Source organism: Oryza glaberrima, chromosome 12, assembly GCF_000147395.1.
Source record: "Oryza glaberrima chromosome 12, OglaRS2, whole genome shotgun sequence".
NCBI classification, from domain to species: domain Eukaryota; kingdom Viridiplantae; phylum Streptophyta; class Magnoliopsida; order Poales; family Poaceae; genus Oryza; species Oryza glaberrima.
This window is the reverse complement of record NC_068337.1, coordinates 3,764,951-3,776,522: the sequence shown is the minus strand read 5'-3', so window position 1 is coordinate 3,776,522 and position 11,572 is coordinate 3,764,951. Positions and strand designations below refer to the sequence as shown.

Below are 11,572 nucleotides of genomic sequence, written 5' to 3'. Positions count from 1 at the left end.
CACATACATCATTAGCGTCCAGGAAATAGTTTATATGTAAAACTTTTATATGTGTTCATAACGACTTAAAAGTCAATGTTGAAAAAAAACTATAATACAAAAATCAAAATGAACTATAAACATAAGATTTAAATTTTAAATTTTGGCCATGGCCTATAAACTGAAAAGTTAATTTCTATGTGAATGTTTTGGTTGCATTTCTGAAAACGTGTGTCTACGCTATGTACGTGCACGACTGTATAGCAAGCATGTTTGCAGTCTTGGAGACTCGCAGGGAGCATTGGAGCCTTAATTCCCTCCTCATGCATGAGGTTTTCTCGGTTAATGACAGTAAATGAGATCCATTAACTTTGCATTAACCTGCCATTTATCTCTGGCCACCCAAGTTTAAGGGCACTACTAAGTTGTTGCTTAGATTTTATTACCAAATGCTATATCTCCTCTCAGAGATTCAGGAGACGTTACTCGATATCTCCTATTCAGATTCTGAAAATCTCACCATGGATTTCAGCTGCTTCAATCCCCAACCAGCAATCTCTCATGGCATTCCATTTGATTCCTTTCTGCTGCAAGATGAGCTCCATCATCATGCTGATCTTGATCATCCATTTGAAGCTGAAGGCATCACTGTTCATGGGTCTGAACTTGAAGGTGGATCTGTGCTTCCTTTTGCAACTCTTCATGATCTTGATCATGAGTTCTTCAGAAGAGGAAGTAGGAAGGATTTCATCGACAATGCTTCGTCGATCTTTCTGTTGAACCCCAAGACTGAGGTTTCTCATCTTGTAAGAGATGTTCAAGTTGGAGCATTTGGTGCGTATGAGATGAATGGCAGGTTGATTTCAAGAAACAAGGCGTCAAGGAAAGGTATCAAGAAGGCTGATGCTGTCAAAGGCCACTGGACAGTGGAAGAAGACAGGTAAAAGAAAGATGAATTTCTTTTTTGTTTTTTTCTATACCAAGTTAACTTTGTAATGCTCTTGTCCACTGTAATTTGAAATCGTAAGGTGGATGAACTCTTTGTGATTCTGTCAAGTAGTAGCATACTTGATAATGTTTTTGTGCACTGTAATTTGAAAGTTAAAACTGTAAGTTGGATGAATTCTCTGTGATTCTGTCAAGTACTACTATGCTTTGTAATGGTACTGTCCACAATAACTAGAAATCACAAGTTTTGCTCTCTGTACAACTGTACTCTGCCAGTGATGAGTAAATTGAGTTCTTCCAAATTTTGATAGGAAGCTGGTGAAATTAGTGGAACAATTTGGACTGAAGAAGTGGTCTCTGATAGGGGGGATGCTGCCTGGAAGAGTAGGAAAGCAATGCAGAGAAAGATGGTTCAACCATTTGAGGCCTAACATCAAGGTCACTCTCATTTCCTTGTGTTTCTATGCTTTTCATTTCTTCTTTCAGAATTTCAGTTTACTAGTAGTATTTATGAATTTCAGATATTCAACTTACAAGTTATCTTTTTTAAAAAAATATTATCATGAATATATATTTGAGGCCTAACATCAGGGTCCTTTCCCTTGCCTTACGGTTTTCAATCTATAGCTAGTGAAAGGGAATGCATATGCATTTTCATTTCTTAAATTTCAGTTTAGCATGCCTAGAATTCAGATATTCAAAACAATAGGTGATTTTACAAATATTAGCATCAATAGATATTTCCGTGAGACCATCATATATTCCTAGGATTCATGGACAGAATAGTTAACTTTTCTGTTCAAATACAAATGCAGAAAGATACTTGGAGCGAGGAGGAAGACATGGTTCTGATACAGATACACAAGGAAGTTGGCAACAGATGGGCAGAGATAGCAAAACGCCTACCTGGAAGAACTGAAAACTCCATCAAAAACCACTGGAATGCAACAAAAAGACGGCAATTTGCACGACGGCGCAACCGTTCTACCTCCAAATCAGGAAGTACAGTTCTGCAAAACTACATCAAAAGTCTTGCCATTTCTCCACAAGAATCACAGATGAACAATGAGAGGTCAGAATCTAATCCATCTGACATGATGATCACCCAAGGGACACCCTGCTGCTTTGATGGGAACAATTGCAGCCAAAGTCACACTTCTGAAGAGAATATAGTTCCTAGCTGTGGTGATTTTGCAGCTGAAATGTGGAGTGGTTTGTTTGACACAAAGGAAGATGAGGAGGATGAAGCACAATACCTGCTCTATGACATGGACACTCATGTTGACATGAACTGTATTTTCAGCAATATGGATTATGGTATTAACATTGAGCCTGGATTAGCATCAGTTGTGAAAGCAGAATGTTCAGCAGAAAGCTGGGCTGTGAATTTGAAGGAGACGGATTAGTTCAGAATTGAGATGATGACAGATTAACATGCACTCAAACTTGCAGCTAGGCAGCCGTCCTGGAACAACAGTGATGGTGTGTATATATGTTACTGGAATTACTCGGATAATTTTACGACCTTTTTAAATTTATCCTGTGAAACTATATAGCAGTATTAGTAAGATAGTAACAAAAAACAATATTACTTTGGATCTTTGTTATATATTCTGTTAGTACTTTAAATGCGTGATCTCTTGTTCTTTTCGTGCACTATTTTCTCCTGATAATTGCTAATTCTCATGTTTTTATTTTCATCGAAGCGTGTATCACTAATTTTTTTTCTTGATCAAGATCAATTAAACAACTCTTAGTTCTAGTCCTAGAATAATCAACTATTCTTAAGGGTCTTTTTTTTTCTTGAATAAATAATCGATGGTACAAACAAATGGACTAACTATTCTCGTTCTATGGAATAGTTCCATTCCTTAGAAAAGAGAACTCGCATGTAAATTTTATTCAGTAGCAAAATAATATACAAGTAACAAAGGGATCATATATCCCGTCTACTTAGGCCTGTTTTGATGACATTGGCATCGAGGACCTATTCGTAATTTTTTTTGAAAAATGACTTATTTATAATAAAAATTATTTACAAACCGCTCTTTAATACTAGTATTATTGGTGTCGAGGACTTATTTGTAAATATTTTTTATTACAAATAAGTTTTTTTATCACAAATAGGTTCTTTTCAGAAAAAAAATTACAAATAGGTCCTATCGTTGGCGTCATTCCCCCATAATATAAGTGACTTAGCTTCTCCAGGAGACTAGGGGAACGATGCCAATGTCTTTAGCTCAGTCATGTTGAACCACGGCGCCAATGATGTTGGCGCCGCGAAAAGGATCCATTTTCAGTATTTTTAAGACTCGTGCATCACACTTAACCCTAGCTTTTCCTGCTTCCTCGTTCCCACTCCCTCCCCCTCCCGTGCGTATCACCGTTGCCATGGAAAGCTCACGATCCCCCCACCTCCTCTGTCACAGCCGCCCCCACACAACACCACCGCCTGGCCCCGCCGTCTTCCCCATCTCCAGTGGCTCCTCACTACCGGATCTGCCATCACCGGCCGCCTCCTAATCCTGTTGCTCCTCGCTTTGCCCCCACCACTAGCACTGGCCCACCGCCGGCTACCAACTCCACGACTTCAGTAGCGGCGTCGCCACCTTGCCACCCACCCGTTCCGCCGCCTCCCATGGCCATCCCTCTAAGGTCGACGAATTCCTCCTTCCCCTTCCCCATCTCTAGCCCCACCCAGAACCCTAAACCCTAACTTCCCTGCCTTCGTCGAGGTCACCAGCCCTGCTGGAGCTTGAAAAGAAGGTGCCACCGGAGCTAGAGAAGAAGGGCTAGGATCGCTGGAACACAAATCATGAAGCAAATCTCAAGGTTAGAAATCTACAAGATTTTAGCCCCAAAAATCTAGGATCGCTGGAACACGAATCACGAAGCAAATCTCAAGGTTAGAAATCTACAGGATTTTAGCCCTAAAAATCTATCACCAACCATTTGGCCATTTCGGAAAAAAAAATGACACAAAAATATGCTACTACTACATCATATCAAACCACCCAGAGCTCAACCATGAGTAAATCCATTCATTTCTGCCGATTAAACCAATGATGAATGAAACTGAGTTTACAATGAATGATCACTAATCAGAGCACAAATGAATGAATTAAATATAAGCAAGACGATAAGTTGATATTTTCCCGCGTTAATCCATAGGTAAAGACGGAGAACACAAGTTAGCCATTGATAAATGCCAACTCTTTAGAAAACACTACATCCGTTTTTTAAATATATGACGTTGTTAATCTTTTTACATCATGTGATCATTTGTCTTATTATTGTTTGATTTATCCCTGAAGAAACTTTAAGCCATATTTCCAGAGTAACCACTTCTTCTCTATATGAGAATATAGGGTGTGTTCGTTATTACTAGTTCCTAACCAGAACCCTCCGCACGAAAAACGGAGCAATTCATTAGCACGTGATTAATTAAATATTAGCTAATATACTTTTTTTCAAAAATAGATTAATTTGATTTTTTAAGCAACTTTCGTATAGAAACTTTTTACAAAAAATACACCGTTTAGCAGTTTGAAAAGCGTGCGCATGGAAAATAAGGAAGAGGGGTTGGGAAAAGGGGTGTCCAAACACACCCATAATCTTATGTACACAAGTTTCTCATACACACTCTGTGTATACCAACTAGCAAAAGTTATAAAAAATTAAACACATACGTCCAACAGTATTACACCTACATTTAAAAATCTTATCTTCAAATTTATTACATTTTAACCTAAAAAGACAAAATTCTAACAAATTTTTACTCTTAAAATTGTCATATTTTTTAAACTTTTTAGGCTAAAATATAATAAATTTGTACATGAAACTTTGCATATATGACTATTAGAAGTAAATGTCTATTTGTTATAGAATTTTCCGTGACATTTGCTGGTTGCTAGGATATATTCTCTCTCCTTAAAAAAAAAAAGGATATATTCTCTCTCTACATAATCACCGTGTCTTAATACCCCTCGTCTCCATCGCTTCCGCCACCACCGCAGCGGCGGCGGCGGCGATTCCGGCGAGCCCCTCTCCTCCCGCCTCCGGCCAGTACGCTCCCACCGCGGCGGCCACGGGGAACGGCACGAGCTCCCGCGGCAGGGCGATGGCCGCCGCCCGCTTCGCCGGTGTCCCTCGCCGCGCGGCGCAGTCGTCGTCGTCGTCGTCCCAGGCGCCCCTCGACGAGCCGCCTCCGCCGGCGCTGACGCCCGAGCAGGTCGGTCTATGCAGGGAGGCGCTCGAGTACTTCGAGGGGATGTGTGGCCGGCCGGAAGCCATGTCCGACGAGTTCAGGAGACTCCAGGTATGTTGTACTGTGTTCGTCCGATTTCCTCGTCGTCGTGATGTGAATGTTTGATTGATAATGTGTTGCTGTTTCCTCCCTAGTTTGGCTAACTACTAGATTGTTCAGGCTAATTCCGTAATTGAATACCTGTTTTAGCGATCCTATATTTTCTGTTTGCATCTTACAATGCAATTTGGTCTGCTTGTTCATAGGTTCTGTATCCCCTTTTGTGTTATGTATGTTAAGTGAGTATAATTTTGCATGTAGGTTTGAAAATTACTGATCATTATTACTGACACACACAGGCTGTGATAGACTAGCATTAAGTGGCTTTTCTGAGTGAAATGCAGAATTGTAATCAAAGTGACAGATGTGCAGTCCAAATTACTTTGGGTTATGCCCTATCTTCACATAATTTATTTGTTGGTGTATTTAGTTATGCTTTGCTTTGAAGTGAAGCACTTTGATTGGGTTGCTTTCAACTGAAGCATTGGGATGTGATGTGATGTGATACAAGTTTCAGTACATGAAGTGGTAAGCTCGAAAAAAAAAAGGAAAAGAGCAAAGAATTACGAAAAAAAAAGGAGAAAAACTGAGCTAAAATAGTGGCCTCAGCCAAGTTCACTATGCTATAATACATCAATGAGTAAAACAAAAGTAGGATTGGCATTTGTTGTTGCTATAGATCACTACTCCTGTCAGTCTTGAACTTGACATGTATAAAAAGTTATCTGGTCCTTTGATGCCATTTCTGGATTTAAGAAACTTAAAAGTTTTCTCCCATTGATCTACTAGATACAGACTCAATAATATCTGTGAATACATCTTGTTTGGAGAACTTCCAGTGTTCGACTAATGTCTCGTTGTTGGAATCAATATTAGTCAATTCTATAAGCTGTCATTGGAAATTTTGTTGGATAAAATTATAAGGAACATCTCGGTGATTTTCTTAAGATGGTATTGTGGCCAATTGGCTGTATCAACTGGTGCAAGATATGATGGACTGGGTGTTCTTTGTGACTTGCACATAAGAAAGCTTAAATTCGGTATTCCATGATTTCAATCACAACTATATGAAAATCTATATTGTTCAAATATAACTGCTACTAGATTAGCTGTGAATAAAGCAATTACTTACAATTATAACTCACGGTTTTTTTTTTGGGCAGACTCTATTAATACTCACACTGATTAAAAAATATTCCTTCTAAGAGAAATTTTCTTGCACAAGATTGCAATTCACTTTTATTGAATGATTTTTTCTCCTCAGAGGATATCTTATCACCTGTTAATAACTATATTTTGATAGCATTCCATATATCATGGTCATTTCTTCAGGACACGAGACACGAGCTGATGAGAAGTTCTAATGAAGCTCGTAATGCTGCAAATAGGGAGAAAAACCGCTATATTGATGTCATACCATGTGAGATTTTTTTCACCTGCATATGTAATTATGGTGATTATATTGGTGCCCAACCAGCAGGGTCTCCTTGAAACTTTGTGAACTTAATAAAAGTTGAACCCTTTCTTGTCTTTAGTTGATACTACCAGGGTAAGGCTAAAACGATCAACCACCAGTCAGACTTCAAGCAATGATTATATCAATGCAAGCTTTATAAAGGTATATATATATATATACTGCAATTCTTTTTCACTTTCTGAATAGTGCCTGGGACAATTGAGCATCTGTACATGTGGTTTATGAAAATTGCAGGTCACTGAGGACAACAGAGTTGCAAAATTTATTTCCACTCAAGGTCCACTAGCCAAGACATTTGATGATTTCTGGGAAATGGTCTATGAATATCAATGTCCTGTTATTGTTATGCTCACACAATTCGACAGTCTGAAGGTGCTTGCTTACATAAACAATCTCCTCAGCATGTTCTATTGAATTGACATTCAAGTGAGATCCTGCTTAGCTGGTATACTTACATGCATAGTCTTGCATACACATGTGAACCACAGGCAGAATAACAGTATGAATAGCTGAATTTGTCTTAAAAGAGTAATAAAAATGCCTGATGTTGATTTCATATCATAAAACTATATCTTGAGAGGTTGAATCAATCATATAACCTAAACAGCATCATTAAATGCAATTCCTTTGGGAGAAAACAATAGGTATTGCTCCTGAGGATATAATGTAAACATTTTTAAAAAATAAAAAGTAGATCTTAGTTCAGGATCCAAATATACCTGTATAAATCTGTCATAAACTCCTCTCTTGCAAGTATTAAGCTTTTGAGTGAAAGGGTACTCCTTAACACCTTGGAAGGAGAGAAGGGAACAATGGTTATTGCTAGTAAGGATCCCACTTAGAACTGATGCCAATCACTATTTTAATGCGCCATTAGTGCTGGTTGTCTTGATTATGCTTTTTTAAAATAGCGGGTAAAAAAAATTGATTTACCCCGTTGCCGGAGTCATGGCTGCAAATCTGCAATGCACCCCTGTACCACCTCCCCCTCAACAAATCCAGTTAGCATTGGCCTCGTCCCTACCTCCAGTGCACCCACTTCCTCAGGATTTGGCTGTTCTCCTCCTTCCCTGCCCCTCTGGATTCGACTGAATGTTCCTATGCTTGATCTGGCCAGTGGGTTCTCCTTTGTGCCTTCTGGCCTGATCTGGTCCCCCTGCTGGATGGCGTTGCCAGAGATGGCAAGTGATGACTGCCATGGGAATAGCATGAGGGCAACAGTACCTGCCAACAGCTGCTTGCACATCATTTTCCCACTTTGCAATGGCATCTTTGTAAGCTGAAAATGTATGATTTATCTCTATAGTCGCAACTTTACTGTGGGACATACATATCTAATGTTTACTAAAATAATAGGTAATGATAATGTAATAAGAGCCATATGCATGCAGTACATACTGAATTTTACATGAAAATCCATTACTTTTCTTCTTCTTTTTGAATTTAATTACTGCCAGGGCTTTGCCTCGCAGTGTGATTTTCATTAAAAGAAAAGTATTTACAAACGAATAAATACAAAAAGAGCACTTAAAATATTACAAAGGTTGTAACCAATAAAAAACTATCTGTTTTAATAGGTCCTTCATTCTGCACATATGCAGAAGGACATCCTTCTTGAACAGAGCTCTCCAATCCATTGCTTTTCTTTGTCCTATGTGATGCACTTTGAATCATCTATATTTCCTGATAAATTGCTTATTAATGATGTTGTATGTGGCAGTGTGATGAATATCTTCCATTACGCAAGCAACGTGAAGCGTATGGAAAGTACAATGTTAAGATTACAAATGCCAAAAGAGATAGCCATCAGTTATGGTTGCGTGATGTGATGGTGCAATGCAACGAGGTAATTATATATGCTTTGTTTTTTTGTTCTTCTTACAGGAAAAATATGTCATACATAAAATGACGTAGACAAATAATGTTTGTGTTCATGAACTTTAGTAGGTTTCACCTATCTTAGTCATCTCAACCGTAGAAGGTAATCTAGTTATGCATTTGTTGTTTTCTCAAACCACTAAACTGACATAACCTGTGGAACCCATCCAGCTAATCTGTGAACTCTCCCAGCTTGTTCGAACCCAGCACAGACTGATTTAACCCATGTAAACTGTTAATCTATTTGAAGGTTCGGCTGAGCTACGTATGCAGCCAACCTAACCCTGCATTTGTACAACGCAAGTACTTTCAAGTTATTTTTCTTCCATCCTGCTTTGTTGTCACTCATTCACAATAATCATGACATATTCTGCATTAGCCACTACCAGTACTTCTGGTAATTTAGAAGATATTTTGGATTGAAGTTATAACTGGTTACTGATTTTCATAATGTAGTCAAGCAGGGTTCATTCTGTACGCCATATAGAATATCCTGATTGGCCTGATCATGGAGTTCCAACTAATACTGATGCTGTAAGACAAATTCGAAAATGGTTACAAAATACTCCGATGGAGCATCCTATAGTTGTACACTGCAGGTTCACTTCATCTTGATAAAATGCTACTCTGTGCACGTCTTTTTATTCTCTTTAACATTGTTTTTGTATCTCTGCAGTGCGGGCATTGGAAGAACTGGTGCTTACATAACTATCCATAGTACAATTGAGAGACTTCTCCTTGGTGACAAAAGCTCATATCATCTTGATGAAACTGTCAAAACTTTGAGAACCCAACGAGTTGGAATGGTCCAAACTGAGGTAGGCTAATGTTTCTTTTGGCTCATATCACTTGCTTCCTTTGAAAATACACAGACAAGGCAACAAGTCCAGCGTAATCTGAGCACATCATGGAATGTATACCTAATGAGATAGCAGTAAAAACTTTCTTTATTTTCAGAATGAAGGGAAATTGATAAATTTATATCAATCCTTGATTATGTAACATCTGATACTAAATAGAGTCTCTGTACAATGCAGATGTGCAGTTTGTTTTTTTTTGTGTATGACCATTTGGATGTTCTAATGATACATCTGTTTTTCAGAAACAATACATGTTCTGCTATCGTGCAATTGCTGATGAGCTGAAAGATCTTTTGGAGTCTAACCGCTGAGGTATCCCTAAGGCAGGTAGGTTGCATGATGTGAGACAAAGGGAGTATATAACATCACTGCACAAACATATATGGCCTTATGGCTAAACTATAATTCTCATAGTCTTACTTTATAATTTTACCTTGTAGGAATTATGGACATGTCTGTTTTTCTCACCCTTAAATTCCTATAATCTGAATGAATGCCTGATTGGAGCACACCATTTCTGCATTGACTGAACCGTTTGAAGCTTAGCACTTTTATTTTGGGTGCACGATTACTTCTGAATAGATTTGACTGCATCAGTACCGCCATGTCACTTTCATTTCATTACCTCTAAATTGTTGTTATTGCTGCTCTCACGGAATTAAAGAGAGTTAGTAGGTTTAGAACTATTGGTGGCATTGTGCCTGTACTTATTGTGCAGTGAAGAATGGTTCATTGCTTGGATTTTAACGGAATCACGTACCTAATTTCTCGACCGTTTGAACTAAAACATCTACTACATTACTAGCTGGTCAAGCTACAAGGTCTTAATAGCTGAATATTGCGATTTCACGGCAATATCTTTGAGAGACTTACTTGGTAGTGGTACGTAGACCAAAGTCAAAGTTAATTACTTTCTCAATGCACTTGTTGTGGTACAGGATTTCTCTTAATTGGCATCACTCATTCAGTCATTCTATTGACTTGGGGGAGACTCTTGCCATATTCTTCTACTTCTGTTTTCGTTTACTCCATGTCTCCAATAATTTTAGCTTCTAGAAAGGAAGTCTCTTGGATTGGATGCATTTATATGTGGAAGCTGGACCATTGAATACCTTCTACTTGTCCTAGTAGGAATAATGGCTAGAGAAGCTGGAACAAAGCATAACACTACTAGCAAAGAGGGATCAGATACCAACATGGTTTACATGATCATGAATGTTGAAAGGCTGCAACTTCGGTAGTTTTTTAGTAGTATCATCTTTTGGATGATGCAAACTTCTCACTGAAAACAGCACCTGATCCTTTTCTGCATGCAGTTTACTAAGGCCTGGTGTAGTTCCCAAATTTTTTTTCCTTAAAACGTTACATCAAATGTTTAGAGGAGCATTAAATATAGATAAAAATTAATTGCACAGTTTGCATGGAAATCGCAAGATAACCTTTTGAGCCTACTTAGTCCATGATTAGCTATAAGTGCTACAGTAACCCACATGTGCTAACGACGGCTTATCTAGTCTCAAGATTCGTCTCGTGGTTTTCAGGCGAGTTATAAAGTTAGTTTTTTTATTCGTGTTTGAAAACCCCTTTCGACATCCGATCAAACATTTAATGTGACGCCAAAAATTTTCTTTTCACGAACTAAGCAGGGCCTAAATTACTTTCCTGTGGCCCTGCATATGAGTCATGTAGAATCCTGTCAAAATTGCCAAGTAATGTGACAAGATGGATTACTTGAAGCATGAGCAAGGAAGATTCAGGTAGAATATACTAATCGTAGGTGGACTATACTATTCGCATTGAAGCTGTGGTTGTGGTTGGTTTGTGTCCAATGAGACCCAAAACGTACACAAGTACACACAACGGCTTAAAAGACTTGCCCCTGTCAAGAGAAAAGTCTGCAACTAAAATTTCTTCTGATTATTGACAGTTGATTACTCGAAAGATCTCATCCAAGCATTGAGTTATAATCAGACGGTCCAAAGCTACCCTAGTTCTTATAGTAGCAAGCAACATATGAGGAATTGCTAGTCTTAGTTGAACATCAACCAGCCTTTTTATCCATATATTTCAGGTGTATTTCATCAATTTCTTTCATTTTTTTTAAAAAAATGAATTTAGCATTTG

General features: G+C 38.4%; 2 protein-coding genes across 2 annotated transcripts; both read left to right on the top strand.

Annotated features, from left to right (window-relative positions):
* Window positions 1–656: 656 nt before the first annotated feature.
* Window positions 657–2,333, top strand: LOC127757368 (transcription factor MYB98-like). Its single transcript, XM_052282870.1, has 3 exons — window positions 657–919; window positions 1,239–1,365; window positions 1,743–2,333. Exons 1-3 carry the CDS (start codon window positions 825–827, stop codon window positions 2,331–2,333), a joined length of 813 nt encoding a protein of 270 aa, XP_052138830.1. The 5' UTR covers window positions 657–824.
* Window positions 2,334–4,904: 2,571 nt separating this feature from the next.
* Window positions 4,905–10,134, top strand: LOC127757839 (protein-tyrosine-phosphatase PTP1-like). The gene is made up of 9 exons (XM_052283422.1): window positions 4,905–5,245; window positions 6,566–6,653; window positions 6,769–6,851; window positions 6,945–7,082; window positions 8,431–8,556; window positions 9,045–9,187; window positions 9,265–9,406; window positions 9,691–9,775; window positions 9,889–10,134. The coding sequence occupies exons 1-8, from the start codon at window positions 5,048–5,050 to the stop codon at window positions 9,757–9,759; spliced, it is 987 nt and encodes a 328-aa protein (XP_052139382.1). The 5' UTR covers window positions 4,905–5,047; the 3' UTR covers window positions 9,760–9,775; window positions 9,889–10,134.
* The last annotated feature ends 1,438 nt before the right edge of the window (window positions 10,135–11,572 follow it).